Source organism: Neovison vison, chromosome 5, assembly GCF_020171115.1.
Source record: "Neovison vison isolate M4711 chromosome 5, ASM_NN_V1, whole genome shotgun sequence".
Classification (NCBI taxonomy): Eukaryota; Metazoa; Chordata; class Mammalia; order Carnivora; family Mustelidae; genus Neogale; species Neogale vison.
The window spans coordinates 130098371-130115744 of record NC_058095.1 but is presented as its reverse complement, the minus strand read 5'-3'; the positions used below and the strand labels follow the sequence as shown (position 1 = coordinate 130115744).

General features: G+C 33.5%; 1 protein-coding gene across 1 annotated transcript in view; it reads left to right on the top strand.

The window, feature by feature from the left end:
- The window catches only part of KLHL1 (kelch like family member 1), a 370470-nt gene that overhangs the window by 279393 nt on the left and 73703 nt on the right, over window positions 1–17374 (top strand). Inside the window, exon 7 of the mRNA XM_044249858.1 lies at window positions 1990–2214. Coding sequence (XP_044105793.1) covers window positions 1990–2214 — 225 coding nt within the window. The remainder of the gene's footprint in view (window positions 1–1989; window positions 2215–17374) is intronic.

The following is a 17374-nucleotide window of genomic DNA, read 5'->3' as shown; positions in this document are numbered from 1 at the left end:
GCATGGAGGACAAGGGGCATTAGAGAGTAGTAGGGAATTTGGGTAAATTGGAAGGGGAGGTGAACCATGAGAGACTATGGACTCTGAAAAACAGTCTGAAGGGTTTGAAGTGGCGGGGGGGTGGGAGGTTGGGGTACCAGGTGGTGGGTATTATAGAGGGCACAGCTTGCATGGAGCACTGGGTGTGGTGAAAAAATAATGAATAATGTTTTTCTGAAAATAAATAAATTGGGGAAAAAAAAAAAGGATTAGGTTATACTATTTCCTCTACTATCACTTGTCAATATTAGTCATAAGAGAGAGGTACTTCCATATAACTTAATTTTTAGTTAGGCATTCATGAAATCCCAATGCTATCAAACTTTGAGAATTCAGATGACTTTGAAATTATTCAATAAATTAGTTCACCTTGGAATTTTGATTTGTTCATCATTGAATAAAACATTAAATATGAAATATAGTAAATACACTTAGGCATAAAATAAACACACTTATTTAAATAATTTTTCCTATGTAACTAGTATAAATAGCTTTTATGAACATTACAATTTATTTTTATTCCAATAATAATAATTTAATAATTTTCATATTTAGTTATTTGGAAATTAGCTCAGTTTTAATATGATTAAAAAACAGATTTAATGCATCTAACCTAATATCTAAATTATTACTTCTTTGTTACTTTGAATAAAAAGGGAGTATATATTATGTCATTTTTACTTCAATTAGCAAAACAACTCCTACCATGCTGTTCATATTTGTTTAGTTCAGTGCCGGTTACTCTCTAAACAGTAAGTGAGTCCCCTTGATGAATGCTTTCCCTAGTTTGTAAACTTTTATTATATTACAAGTAAAAGAGATCCTTAGTGAATAAGTGAAAGTACACAAGTATGTTGACCCCCTTTGTAAGGATATCTAATCACTGAAGATAAAACTTTGGTGAACATAAATCTGAACATTAAGACCAAACACTGAACAGCATGATTAGTGTTTGTTAGCTATATCTTGTCATATAAGCATTTGTGAATTTGTTTAGGGCAGACATTTTTAATTGAAATGCATAAATGAATCCATGAAAACATATCTAATCAGCCAGTTAACTTATTTCTTCTTTCAATTTCTATATTGCTATCAGATTTATTTCATTTCTCAAATTTATGTATAAAAATCTTTTATGAAAGATAAGCTATCTTATTTAGAGATTATAACATGATTGATAAGGATAGAAAATCATTGTATGCCTCTAGATTCTATTAAGCTATTCCCCAGATGCAAAAAAAAAGACTTTAAAAAGCAAAGCTGACATTTGTTTACATAACTTCAAATTGACTTTTAAATGTTTTCTTATTTTGGAGCACCTGGGTGGCTCTTCAGTTAAGCATCAGTCTATGGCTCAGCTCATGATTTCAGGGTCCTGGGATCAAGCCACACACTGGGCGTCCGGATCAGTAGGGAACCTCTTTCACCCTCTCCCATGGCCCCTCCCCCTGCTTGTGCATGCTCTCTCTCAAATAAATAAATAAAATCTTTAAAATAAAATAAAACAAAAGTTTTTGTTATTTTAAGTCATAAATTTTAAAAGAAATGTAAAGAATTTATTCATTTATCTTCACTTTCAGAAATTATACAGGAATTATATAGAAATTATACTAAGATTTTTTTTTTAATGGCAAACAGTAATAGAAAGAATTTGTAAAATCTACGGACAGAACTGTGGCATGACCAACAATTATTCTATTGAATCAATAGTTTACCATGAGACCATCATGTAATTCAAACAAATTATAGATGTGTCTATTTTGATCATTAGCGCCTGCCAAGAAGAGAAAATAATGTAAATTATTATTCCCTTTGGTTTTCTGCCACATTTTCTCTAAGAAAAATAATTGTGACAAGAATGTTTTCACATCTTAATTCGTACATTGCCTTGGGCAGGTTATATGGTGAATTAGTAGTAAATGGTGACTATTTGATTTTGTGTTTTATCAGGAGCTACAACCATAGAGAAATATGACCTCAGGACAAATTTGTGGATCCAGGCAGGGATGATGAACGGCAGGAGATTGCAGTTTGGTGTGGCTGTGATTGATGACAAACTCTTTGTAATTGGAGGTCGAGATGGCTTAAAGACATTGAACACTGTTGAATGTTACAATCCCAAAACCAAGACCTGGACTGTCTTACCACCAATGTCAACACATAGACATGGTCTAGGTAAGATCTCTTACTTTATTGATATCATTTTTAGAACATTTATTGATAGTGAAAATGTATGTTAAAATATAGCATTACCATCATCAATTATCATTAACTTTAGGTAAATCATGGGCTTATTTGGAGCATTTTTAAGTTTATGACATTTTACTGTGTTGATCAGTGTGTGTTAAACTATAGAGAAAGATGTTGAAGATACCAAAATAAGTAAATATCAAGCTATCGTCAAAATTTTCACAATCTGACATTCATACACTATGTAAAGTTGAATAAGGGGGGGGGTAGATCAAGGAGAGGCAAAAGTAATGAAGCCCAGAGGTAGAAATAGTTAAAGTGCATTGAGAAAAAGTTAAAATTGAGATAGCTCACCCCCATATTGCTAGATAGACAAGCCTAACCACACTTTTGCATGTAATTAATTCCACCTTGAAAACTCAATTGGAGAAAGGTTTAGAGAAAGGGTAACATCTATTTGGCACCAGCAGTCAATAATACAGGATTCAACTGATTTATAGTATGGAGTAACCTGGCGATGGGGAGAACTATACTGGGATTCGGAAGATCTGGGTGTGCATCTTGAAAATACCATATTGACATGATTTGAGGGCAGCACTTAAACTATGAGCCCTCAGTTTCCTGATTTGCCACCAATTCAAAGTTATTAAATAGATAAAAATCTAGTGATGATAAGGAATATGAAATCACTGTGTAAATTGTCAAGTCCTATACATATTTTTGAAAAAGAGGAATGTAATAATGACTAACAGTTTCTGAATTTGTATTTTGTATCATGGGGATTATAAAGAGAAGGGCAAATTGGTTTTTTTGAAGACCTGAAATATGTCAGGTAGTCAAATGAGTGTCTTTCGTATATTTAGAATATACACATTAGAGAGGTATCAGGGTTCAATTGAAAATCCACTGATTTAGACATTCATTGGCAAGGAAAATTATAGATCATTTAAAAAAACACATATTAATGATAGTTCAACTTTGAGGTCTTCAGCACTGCGTTTCCCATTCTTATCTACTTTACCATTGATCTATGCAAAATTAAAAAAAAAAAAAATAAGTAAAAGAGCTCTGACCTAAAGCAACTTACCTTTCTGATCTTCTAGTTTACTTCCCTTTTCTTCACATGAGTCATTATTAAATTAAGGAATAGTAATAGTCATGTGAGACCATTTCAAGTTTTAAAATTCTGTGCTTTAAATTAAAACCATATAATTTATTTAAACCACATGAAACCCAATCATAATATGGAAAATGTGAACAGGCATATGATTCTTTCCAGGTAATATTCATGAGTATGAAAGTTTTCTTATACGATTTTTTTCAAATATATTGGAGGATATTTGTTTTTATATCCATGTGAAAGCTGTATGTGTTGTTTTTATTATCTTGCTATCTAATTATCTATTTCTATTGGAGTGAAACAAAGAAAATAAGCACTCTGGATTGGAATTTTGGAATTTAATGTCTTCTCCCTTTTTGTTTTAGACAATTCAATTCTTTTCTACTAAGGTATATTGAAGTTCAATTATGCAGGTTATTTGCATGCCAAGAGAACATACCTCAAAATGTTTCACCAAGAATACATCTTATGTGGTGTTAATTTCAAGTGCTTAAAGCATGTAAGATGATGGTTTTGCCTCAAAATACTATCATACAGATTCTGGTCTTTTTGGTACCAAGGCGGGGCAAAGTAGTAAACTTGGATATTGTTTTTTAGTTTGTCTTATGTGCTAAAGAGTTTGTTTTAAAGGTCTGTGTGGAAGTAAGGCTGCATAACAAATCATATGAGTTTAATAACTATCACAAATGTCTGAAATGTAATGCAGCATTTCTCGTAAGTTTTAGTGACCCAAAGCAACTGTAGTCAGTATTTTCATGCCTCAGCCTCTCTTGTTTTGTGTTTTTTGTTCTGCTTCACTCCCATTATCAAATGGATCACTCTCCTCCATATCTCATACCACTAGTTTCCTCTCTGTTTTACTTCCAAGTGGTTATTGCTTCCTGTCAGTTTTTTTAAAACTCTCTACAATACTCTTCAAGATCTGACCTTGTTGAGTTAGTGATAGACATCATGTCTGGACACAATTCTCGTCTCAATGTGCCTCATAGATTGCTAGCAATGCCCAGTACACAGAAAACTACCTTCAACTTGGATGCCAACCCAAAATCCAGTCAGTTGAAGCCAGATTGATAGCAACACAAGATACATGTGTTCTCTGATGAAGCTGAATGTCTTCTTTAAGATTAATCACATTCCTTATCATCAGTTGAATCTCAGGAAGTTCATCATTCTGTGTCATACTCAAATGCAGTGAAACTCCTTGGCCCAAGATTCTTGTTCCTTCAATGTAACATATCAAGCTTTGATTTAGCTTCTTTCTTCCAAGGACTATCATTACACTGATATTGGTATTTCTTATTTAATCCATCATATCTTTCAAGTTTAATTTTATATGTTTCCCTTTATCCCTTCCTGATGACCAATTTTACCATTAAGTGCTCCAAATTGTTCCTAATCTATGTGCATTATGGTACCTCTCCCATGTATTGATGTCTTGATCTTTATTGACTTTGTTTTTTACATATTCATTATTCCTGTTTGATAATTCACTATAATTGCTTTCTTCTCCATGACATTAATATCCTTCCTTATCTCTGTGAGACTATTTATTATGCCTATTTCAAATTCCTATTTGCCACTTTAATTAATTTTTTATTTATATGTGATCATCTTCCTTCTATAAGCTCTCTCTCTTCTTACTCTTCTCTTTCTCCTGTTAGTCCTTTGTCTCCTCCTTCTGTTTCTTCTCTTCTCCCTTTTCCTCTTCTTCCTCATACCTATTTTTTCCTTCCGCCTTTTCATTGTCCTTCTCTCTAAATTCTATTTAATAGTAGTTGAACCCACTGAAATATGTAATATTTAACTCTATTTTCAACTGTAATTTTTAAGTCATATGGATATATCAGATACTTTGGCTAAAGCATATGCCATTCTTTGTGTCTTCCCAAAACATTCAGGAGTGGATGGGAGAATTATGCCAGGGTGTGGAGCCCTGAGCCTGCAAACTGACTCTGGTCAACCTATCTGCTGTTATTCCTATCACATTACCTTCTGGGACACATCTATTACTTTCATTTGCACACAAATATCCTTGAGCCTTTCTTCATCTGTAATGCCCTAACTATAGGATTGGGAGCATGGATAGGAAGAGAAAATTCTGAACCAGCAAGAGCTCTTATCAGTTCCTCATCTAAGCTGGGCTCTGAGGACTTCCTGACATCATCCAGCCAATTATTTCAAGCTCTTCATAGGTGCTACTCTATCACTGTCATGCAGTGTAGAAGATGCAGTAGCTCTTCTTTTAGCTACATCAAAAGAGCACAGATCAAATTTTCCCTCCAAGATATTCCCCCAGGGAAGTGCCATGAATTTTTGTCTCACTAGTAAGTCACAGCTGTTGTTCTGTTTCTCTAATTATTTTTCACAGTCCTGATGTCTGCTTTTCAAAAACACCTTAACTCTCACTTTCATGCAATCCCCAGGATTGGGTCTGAGTGTAGATCAACAGCCTTTTGTGCTAGTTTTTTTTTTTTTTTTAATTTGTTCAGAAGAAATTAGAATGTTTCATCTTATTTGCTGTAGAGTTAATCAGTACCTATTCTGTGGTATACCTATTTGACTATGTAATTCCATATTAAACTTTCAAGTGACTAGAAGTAAAGGCTAAAGTAAAATTTAAAAATATATATATAAAATAAAAATTCAAGACTTTTGACCTATATAGCTTTTTTCCTCCCTTGATTTATATAGGAAAAACAAAACTTGCATTATTTTTTGAGAAAAACAAAACTTGCATTATTTTTGAGAACATGAGTTCTTTGGTTGTTAAAGATGATTATATGACCAAAAATTTTCTATCAATAAATAGTTAGCTATTAATAAATTTATTTCTATCAATAAAAAGTTAGCTATCAATAAATGAAGAAATCTCCTTCTGCTGAATAAAATAGCATAGATAAATTATATGCATATCAAGTCTGGATGTCAAGGGAGCAATGCTTCTGCCTAGAGAATTAAACTAATTAAGACCACAGTTCTCTCAATACGCTAAGAGGTTTTATTTTGACATTTATGTCTTTGAAGCACAAAATTCTAGATATCATGCTTTTTCTCCACCACATTTTATATTATATAAAACTGAATAAGGGGTGCCTGAGTGGTTCAGTCTTTAGATGTCTGCCTTCAGTTCCAGTCATGATCCCAGGGTCCTGGGATCGAGCCTCACATTGGGTTCCCTGCTCAGCAGGAAGCCTACTTCTCCCTTTCCACTCCCCCTGCTTATATTCCTCCCTCTCTCACTGTGTCTCTGTCAAATAAAAAATGAAATTAAAAAAAAAAAAAAAAACTCTGAGTAAAACATTACTGCTATACGTTGTTTGCAATTATGTCTTTTCAAGAGAAATAGATACAGAGTAAGAGCTATGTTTTATTATGGATTTTCTATATGCTAGGCACCATGTTGTATATTAAATATATGGTAGAAGTTGCTTTAGTTGTTTTTGTGTTTAGTTGATTTAGTTGTCAATTGAGGCAAAATTCACACACCATAAAGATAAGCTTTATTTTATTTTTATTGAAAGATTTTATTTATTTGACAGGAAGAGAGAGAGGAAGAGAGAGCAAGATCAAGGGGGAAAGGCAGAGGGAGAAACTAGCTCCCGCTGAGCAGGGAGCCAAATGCAGGGCTCCATCCCAACCCCTGGGATCACAATCTGAGCTGAAGGCAGCCATTTAACTGACTGAGCAACCCACGTGCCCCTCAAGTTAAGGTTTAGAGTATAGAATTGAGTGCCTTTGAGTACATTCATAGTTGTGCGGCTATCACCCTCTCCAATCCCAAAATATTTGTGTTATTGTAAAAAGAAATTCTCCACCCAATAGCACTTGTTCTTCATTGTCCCATTCTTCTAGCCTCTAGCAATAATTACACTTGATCTTAGCCAAAAGGCCGAGAAGCAATAGCCTCTAGCAATAATTAATCTACTTTTTGTCTCTATGGATTTGCCTATTCTGGGCATTTCATATAAATGAACTCATACAATTTGTTGCCCTTTGTTTATGGCTACTTTTACATCGACTACACAGTTTCAAGGTTCATTCATGTTGTAGTGTGTATCAGTTCTTCATTCCTTTTATGGATGATAAGTTCATTGTTAGAATTTACTACATACATTATGTTTATATATCTTAAACAAAAAAAAATTGGATGGTTTCCACTTTTGGTCTATTATGAATAAAATAATACTGTTGTGACCATTCATGCATAGATTTTTTTCTATACTGTGTATTTTCACTTCTCTTAGGTCTATATATAGAAGTAGAACTGTTGACTCATATAGCAATTCTATATTTTACTTTTAGGGGAAGTGCAAATTGGTTTTCAGAATGGTTGTGCCATTTTCTATTCCCTCAGTAATATATGAGGGTGCAAATTTCTCCACATTCTTGCTAGCACTTATTATCCTTTCCTTGTATATTGTAATTATTCTAGTATATATGAAGTGGTATCTCACTGTGGTTTTATATGCAATTCTCTAGTGAATAATTTTGAGATTCTTTATATGTGCTTATTGCCATTCATTTCTTTGGAGAAATCGCTATTCAAATATTTTGTCCATTATTTGTTTGAACTATATTTTTATGGTCGAGTTTAAGTCATTCTTTATCTATTCTGAACATATCTTCTGTCAGGTATAGGATTTTCAGATATTTTCTCCCATCCTATACATTCTATTCTGTCTTAATAGTGTCCTTTGAAGCACAAAATTACTAACTTGGTGAAATCCAACTTAATTTTTTTTCTTTTATTTCTAATATTTTTGGTGACATATCCAAGAAGCTATTTTCAAATCTATGGTCATGAAAATGTATGCTAATGTTTTCTTTTAGAAGTATTGTGTTTGGGGGACATCTGGGTGGTTCAGTGGGTTAAGCCTTTGCCTTAGCCTCAGGTCATGATCTCATGGTCCTGGGATGGAGCCCCACATTGGGCTCTCTGCTCAGCAGAGACCCTGCTTCCCCCTCTCCCTCTGCCTGCCATTCTGCTACTTGCGATCTCTCTCTCTGTGTCAAATAAATAAATAAAATCTAAAAAAGAAAACCCTCAAGTATTGTGTTTTTAATTCTTACATGTAGGAATATAACTCATTTTTAGTTTTTGTAAATGATGTATAGAAGCAGTTTGACTTCATTTTTTTGCATGTTGTCCCAGAACCATTTGTTAGAAATAGTATAAAACACGAGCTTTCTTTCCCACTGAATTGTCTTTTTTAAAATTTAATTTTATATTTATTTATGTTTTTAATTCAAGTAAAATTAACATACAATGTTATATTAGTTTCAGGTGTACAATATAGTGGTTCAACAATTCCATACATTACTCAGTGCTCATCATGATAAGTATATTATTCTTCTATTTCCCCCATCCCCTTACCCATCTCCCCTCTGGCAACCACCAGTTTGTTTTCTATATATAAGAGATTGTTTTTTTGTTTGTCTCTTTTTTTTTCTTTGTTCATTTGTTTCATCTCTTAAATTCCACAAATGAATGAAATAATACAGTATTTGTTTAAAGGAAACCATCTACAAAACAAAAAGACAACTAAGTGGGGGAAAGATATTTTCAAATGATATATCCAATAAGGTTTAATATCCAAAATATATAAAGAACACATACAACTCAACACCAAAACCCAAAATAATCCAATTTGAAAATGGGCAGAAGACATGAACAGACATTTCTCAGAAGAAGACACACAGAGGGCTAACAGACATAGAAAAAGATGTTCAACATCACTCATCATCAGGGAAATGCAAATCAACCACAATGAGATATCACCTCACACCTGCCAGGAGGGCTATTATCAACCACACAAGAAACAACAGGTGTTGGTCAGGATGTGGAGAAAAATGAACCCTCATGCACTGCTGGTGGGAGTGCAAAGTGTTAGAGTCACTCTGGAAAACAGTATGGTGGTTCCTCAAATAATTAAAAATAGAATTATCATATGACCCATTGAATTGTCTTGGTACCCTTGTCAAAAATCAATTGACTTTAAATGGGAGGATTTATTTACAGAACCTCAAATCTATTCCATTGATCTCTATTTCTGTCCTTATGCCAGTGCTACACTGTCTTTATTGCTGCCACTTTCTAGTGATTGAAATTTTGAGAGTGGGTAGTATGAGACCTCTGACTTTGCTGTTCTTTTTCAAGATTTTTTTGGCTATTTGGATTCTCTTGCATTTAATACAGATTTTAGAATCAGTTTCTCACGTAAGCGATTCAGATACTGACTGCATTAAATCTGTAGATCAGTTTGTAAGCATTGCCACCTTAACAATACTAAGTTTTCCAATTAATGGACATTGGATATCATTCTGTTTATGTAAGTCTATTTGTACTTTTTGGCTAAATTTATTACTAAATAGCTTATTATTTTTGATGTTATTATAAGTGCAATTGTTTCCCTATGTTCATTTTTAGATATTTCATTACTAGTATATGGGCACAATTTATACTGCACATTGAACATGTATCTTGAAAACTCTCTGAACATTTTTATTAGTAGCATTCTTATGAGCTTCTTAGAACTTTATATATATATATATATATAAAGTATACAACATACAAAATATATGTATTATACATATATCTAATAATATCTAATATATATATGATTATATACATATAGTCATGTTATTTGCAAAGAGAAATACTTTTACTTCCTTTTTAAAAGTCATATAATCCTTCAAAAAAAATTTTTTTAAATTTCTTTTCAGTGTTCAAGAATTCATTGTTTATGCATCACACTCAGTGCTCCATGCAATACATGCTCTCCTTAATATCCACCACCAGGCTCACCCAACCTCCCACCCCCCACCCCTTCAAAACCCTCAGATTGTTTTTCAGAGTCTACAGTCTCTCATGGTTCATCTCCCCTTCCAATTTCCCCCAACTCCTTTCTCCTCCATCTCCCCATGTCCTCTGTGTTATTTCTTATGCTCACAAATAAGTGAAATCATATGATAATTGACTCTCTCTGCTTGACTTATTTCACTCAGCATAATCTCTTCCAGTCCCGTCCATGTTGCTACAAAAGTTGGGTATTCATCCTTTCTGATGGAGGCATAATACTCCATAGTATATATGGACCACATCTTCCTTATCCATCCGTCCGTTGAAGGGCATCTTGGTTCTTTCCACAGTTTGGCGACCGTGGCCATTGCTGCTATAAACATTGGGGTACAGATGGCCCTTCTTTTCACGACATCTGTATCTTTGGGGCAAATACCCAGGAGTGCAATTGCAGTGTCATAGGGAAGCTCTATTTTTAATTTCTTAAGGAATCTCCACACTGTTTTCCAAAGTGGCTGCACCAACTTGCATTCCAACCAACAGGGTAAGAGGGTTCCCCTTTCTCCCTATTGGCTATAGCTGGAATCTCCAGCACAATATTGATAGGAAATAGCAAGAGGGGACATTTTTGCCTTGTTCTTAAACTAAGGGGATAAGGTTTCAGTCATTCACCATTAAACATGATGTTATCCATTTTGTGTGTGTGTGTGTGTGTGTGTGTGTGTGTGTGTGTGTATGCTCTTTATCAGGTTAAGAAAAGTCCCTTATATTCCTAGTCAGTTGAATGTTTTATCATAAAAGATACTGGATTTTGTCAAATGTTTTTCCTGTATCTATTAGAATGACCATGTGATTTTTTCCACTTTATTCTTTTTTTTAAATATTTTATTTATTTATTTGATAGACAGAGATCACAAGTAGGCAGAGAGGCAGGCAGAGAGAGAGAGAAGAGGAAGCAGGCTCCCCACTGAGCAGAGAACCCGATGTGGGGCTTGATCCCAGGACCCTGAGATCATGACCTGAGCCGAAGGCAGAGGCTTTAACCCACTGAGCCACCCAGGCGCACCTCCCCTTTATTCTAATAATAGAGTGTGGTACACTGATTGATTTTCAGATGTTAATCAACCTTATTTTTTTCAAAAATATCTCACTTGGTCATGGTTTATAATCCTTTTCATATGTTGCTGTATTTACTTTGCTAGTGTTTGGTGAAAGATTTTTCATCTATATTCATAAAGAATACAGGTCTGTAGTTTTCTTATGATATCTTTGTCTGACTGGAGCATCAAGGTAATGCTTCTTTCATTAAATGAGTTGGGAAATGTTCATTTATCTTCTATTTTATGGAATAGTTTGTGAATGATTACTGTTAGTTCTTGAAACATTTAGTGGAATTCATCAGTATAACCAAGTTTTTGAATTACAAATCAATCCCTTTACTTTAATGATATGTTCATATTTTCTATTTCTTTTTGAGACAGTCTCTGGTTGGTGGCTTCCTAGGAATTTGCCCATCTCTTTACATTATCTAAATTGTTGACATACAATTCTTTCTAGTATCCTCTTATAATCCGTTTAGTTTCTGTAAGGTAGGAACTAATGTTCCCTATTTTATTTCTGATTTTAGTATTTGACACTTGGCTCTTCTTCTCTTGTTCAAGCTACTTAAAGATTTGTCAATTGTATTGATATTTTCAAAGACCCAGCTGACATTTTTGTGGTTTTTTTTTAATTGTTCTACTACTCTCTATTTGTTTTCTTCCTATTTTTGGTTTATATTTCCTTCTTTCTGTTTGCATTTTGTTTGTTCTTTTTTTTTATTTCTTAATGTTAAAAGTAGATTATTGATCTAAGATCTCCTTAATTTTTTACAGCTACACATTTCCATGCTTTAGGTGCACTCCATTAAGTTTTGGTGCTTTGCGTCTTTGTTTTCATTCCTCTCAAAGTATTCTTATTAATTTTTAAAATTTTCTTTCTTTCTTTAAAATTCCTTTGATCCATTGATTATTTATACTGTGTCTAATTTCTACATATTTAACATTATTGTGTTATAAACTACATGTTTATACATTATATATTCATCAACACAGTTTTAAAATTATTGTTGTTATCTTTTAAATACAGCAGGAGAAAATAAAGTTGTAAACAAAAAATATATTTATATTTTTTAAAAATATTTACCTTACTAGTAGTCTTTCTTCTTCACGTGGATTTGTGTTACTGTCTAAAAATGTTTGCATTTTGACCTGAAGGACTCCTTTAGTATTTCCTGTAGGGCAGGTTTGCTGGCAATAGGGTAAATTGGAAGGGGAGGTGAACCATGAGAGACTATGGACTCTGAAAAACAATCTGAGGGGTTTGAAGTGGCGGAGGGGTGGGAGGTTGGGGTACCAGGTGGTGGGTATTATAGAGGGCACGGCTTGCATGGAGCACTGGGTGTGGTGAAAAAATAATGAATACTGTTTTTCTGAAAATAAATAAATTGGAGGGGAAAAAATTCCCTCAATTTGTTAATTTTTTAACCTGGATTTATGATATCATTTATATATAACCTGGATTATGATATCATTTCTCCTTTATTTTTAAAGATTATAAAATTCTTAGCAACCTTTTTCTTTGAATATGCCATTCCACTATCTTCTGGCCTCCTTGGCATCTGATGAGGATAGTCTTGTTAATTGTAATGAGAATCCCCTGTATGTGATAAGTTGCTACTCTTTTGCTATTTTCAAGATTTGGTGTTTGACCATTTGTGATGTGCCAGGTGTGCATATCTTCGAGTTTATCCTACTTGTGGCCTCTTACACTAAGCAATCTCTCTCACAGCTTAGTTGAGCTCCTAACAAGGCAGTTGTAAACTGCCTATTAAAGTGTTAAAGGATTATGTCCAACATGCACACTGACCCCCAGCAAAAGCAAGTTTTCCTCCTCCTCCCCCATAAGAAGACTTTGATAGAGGTGCCTGAAGAAGACCCTCTCCTAAGATCTAAGGCAAAGAGCCCTGGGAATAAAGGTGCCTGGGTTAGGAATGCAAATATGTGAAGGTATAACCAGCCAAAGGTGTCTACCATTCCTGCTGATGTAACTATGTAGGAATTGTTTTTACTGGGTACAATAAACAGAAATGGTTTGATCAGTGAGCAAAAGGAGTCTACTGAAATGTATCGCTTATCTTAGAAAACTGATTGAAGGTCAAGTGCAAGTTCAGGGCTGTGCACATGCTCAGGTAAAATCTGGAACCTGGCTAAAACCAAGAGAAACTTGGTAATCAATCCAAGACCAAAATTACATCCTTGTGAAAGTCTGATGAAGCTAAAGATGTTTCCATAAAAGACACTGGATGCCCCAGCTGGCACCTGATTCTAACTATTCTAGATCTGCAAAGTAGCGGAGTCACATTACCCATGAAACTAGATGTTACTGCAATCTTTGCCAATGCAAAAACAGAACAAAACAAAAGTATTACTTTCCTTTTTTGCTTTTTTCATTTTAGTTTTAAAGTCCCTGTCAGGAGCACCTTAGTTTACAGGTACAGGGTTCAGTTTTTCAGAATCAAGAAAAAGAAGTAACTCAATTAGTTGGCATTGATAGTGGAAGACAAGGCCTGCTTCCTATGAATATTTACATGTGTGAATATTCACAAAATAAAAGGGATGTTGGGGGAATGAAGGAAAAAATGTCAATGTCTACTATTCATTTATTAACATATTAAATACAGCCACCCTATAATTCAATGATTCTTTTTGTTATTTTAAAGATTAAAAAATTGTGCACAAAATAATCAGTTTACTTCTTAATATCACATTATCTTACCAAAAAGACTTGTGATTTTAGTTTAAACTTGTTTGACTCCAAAATAATATTTGTTTTAATACAATGTGATGTTACCAATGTAAGTTAAGTGGTAATATATATTCTATTTGTTAGTAATAAATATGTAAATATATTCTATTTACTTTATTTTCACTATATTTACTATATATAGTATTTATTATATATATAGTATATACTATATATAGTATTAACTATATATATATAAATATATGTGTTTACTATATTTACTATATTTTACTATATTTCCACTTATCAATTAATATTCACCTATCACCTTATCTGTACAAAATAAGACATCTACACAAAAATATGAATTCAGTGTCTGGGTGTTTAACATGACTGATCAATTGTGAAGATTCCTGTAGGATGATTTGGAGGAATGAGTCAACCAAAATATTTTAGATTTGAGGTACAGATGTATAGATATATATTTAGATATAGATGACAAACATGTAAATACATAAGTAGGTAGATTAATGATAGATGATGGGTAGATGACAGATGGATGGATGGATGGATAGATAGATGGATAATAATGGATGGATATATTCTGTGCTATTTTAAGATTTTATTTTATTTATTTGAGAGAGAGAGATAGTGAGAGAGAGCATGAGCGAGGAGAAGGTCAGAGGGAGAAGCAGACTCCCCATGGAGCTGGGAGCCTGATGTGGGACTTGATCCCGGGACTCCAGGATCACGCCCTGAGCCGGAGGCAGTCGTTTAACCAACTGCGCCACCCAGGCGTCCCTATTCTGTGCTATTTTAGTATTCATGTATATTCTTATGTTTAAAATACTGGTAGAATCGATTATTATTTTCATATCAGTGATTTTGATGCCATTGGAATGATACAGTTTGGAACTAATAAATCAGAAAAAAAATCTGTGTTCTAGCACTTCAGGATTACCCTCTTATAGGGTGGTCTACCATCTAGCCTTCCTAACAGAACTCTTGTAGGCATGTGTGGGAACTTATTACCTCATTTTTAAGATGTACAAACTATCAAGATTCTTAGGCTATTTTGGAAATAAGAAAAGGGTAAAGATATATGTACATGAAACGTTCTCTGAAAAACAAAATATAGTTCATTTTCAATAAAAAAGAGCATAAAACATAAAGAGAACACAAATTCATTAGTATCCTCTAATATAAACTGTAAAATATTAACTCTTGAAACAAATAATTATAAAGAGAGAGAGAGAAAAAGGAAATATAAGAAATGTGTCTTTAAATTTAAATTGTTTGCTGAAATTAAGTGCAAATAAAAGTTATGAAAAAAAATAAGTCAATGTCCTCTCAAAGTCAACGAAAGGAAATATATTAAAATTATGGGAAAATAGATGAGATAAAAAACAGTAGTAAGAAAGCATAATATTCTACCCCAGGTAGTTTTAAAACTGTAACAAGAAAGTGGAAGAGAAAATAAGAAATCGTGTGAGTGTTTCTCTGAAGACAGCACATGGCCTCAAAAATGAGTAGCTCAGAGAACAACCAGAAAAATAAGAAAGAGCAAATTCATTCTATCTGAGTCAAACTTCAGAATATTAAGGATAAAGAGATGATTATAATATCTTCCACAGAGGGAAAAAGTGAACCTGAGCTAACAAGAATAATCCTGAATGACCAGCAATGAAATAGCAGTGAGACTCCCGAGTCAACGACAAAGGAAGGATAATCAGACTGGATTCAGGCTTTTCAGTATCAATCTTAGATGCTAGATAATAATGAAAGCATACTTCAAACCCCCGAAGGGCAGAACTTTCCATCTCACTTATGTAAAGTCAAACTATTACTCAGGTATGAAGGGAGGAAAAAAAAAATCTTCAGATATTATTGTTTCTGCTAATCTCTGTAAGGACCTGAACCTCAAGATCCATTCTCACAGACTTGTCATTGGAAAAGGACTGTCTCTAGGAGAACAAATGTTCTAGTGTTAAGATTCAAAGATCCCCTTCACTGTCAGAAAATCTATGGGATAAACGTTCTGTATGCAAAGAATTCTCATCCTCATGGAAGAAAGAAGCCATGAGATGATCTCTTTGTGAAAAGCAAACATAGGACTGTTTCCCAAATGTCAAGATTTGGGCAGTCCTAATGTGTCACTGAATTGCCCTCCTTCTTGGAGCTTCAAAGAAATCTGCTTCCACTTCTGGCTTGTTATCCTTGACTGGAGGGAAGTTATTAAAGCAATATGAGGATGATCTTCCCCTAACCTGGGACCAGATGGGAGGATGGAGGGAACTGCTTATCTGCATCTAGAAATACTCAGCCTGGAGAACAAAAAAATAAAATAAAATAAATAAAAATCAGGTTTCATAAAATGCATGGGAGAATGTGATGTTAAAAATTAAAATATTAAAGAGTATTTCCCAAACAGTATGAAGTATTTGAATGTGACATTTATTATCAGTTTTTTTTTTCCCTTGGCTTTTGGAAACTATGTTTATAACAACTAGTAATGAGTGGACTGAAAAAAAAAACAAGAGCATAATAAAACCTTGCATTTATTTGCGATATAACCCGTTAGACTAGAAAAATGTCATTTTAAGCTGTCACTTCTCATTGCCTTGAAAGGAATACTTGCTTCAGCTCAACCTTTGTTTCTTAAATTATATCAGTATATGTTTGTCCTCTTCATGTCTTTTTTACTTAAAAAATAGCATTTCTCACAAGACTGGAGGGCCTATGTTTCTTTAAAACTATTCTCTCTTCAAAGTTTTGCATATTTTTACAAGGAAACAAAATTCAAAAGTGTCCACTCAATTTTAGGGACGAGATATAAAGAATGGTATTGTGAAAAATATATATATTGGTGTAAGTCGGGATTACAAACAAAATATTTAGTTCTTTTGATAATGTATTCTCTTGTATGCATACTCAAACATATAAACAAATGTATATACAGACCCACAATTTTCAGTACTTATGTCATATTTTTCAGTACTTATGTCAGATTCAGTACAATGTCAGATTGGTAAGATAGTGAAATTTCTGAATAGGATATGGGATATAAAAACAAGTTTTGGGAGCTGATAACTTTGCCATTTACTTTTGAAACTTTAACTGAGTAGCAGAAAAATCATAATAAAGTCACCTTTCTTATTATTTATGCAGATGTAATATCGATACATACATGTGCGTAAAATTTCTAATAATATTTTAGGACTTTTATACCTATTTCTCTAGTTTTATCAGTTCCTCTTAGAAATATCATAGACATACCATTAGTAACCCTAGCAACAAAGAAAGAAAAAAAAGGAAGGAAAGAAGGAAAAAGAAAAGAAACATCAGGAAACTAAAGACTCTTCTCAACAGAATGTTATTTTATATACTGATTAATAAATTTTAAGTACCAGCAAAATCCTCATTATATTTTTAGTCTTCTGTGG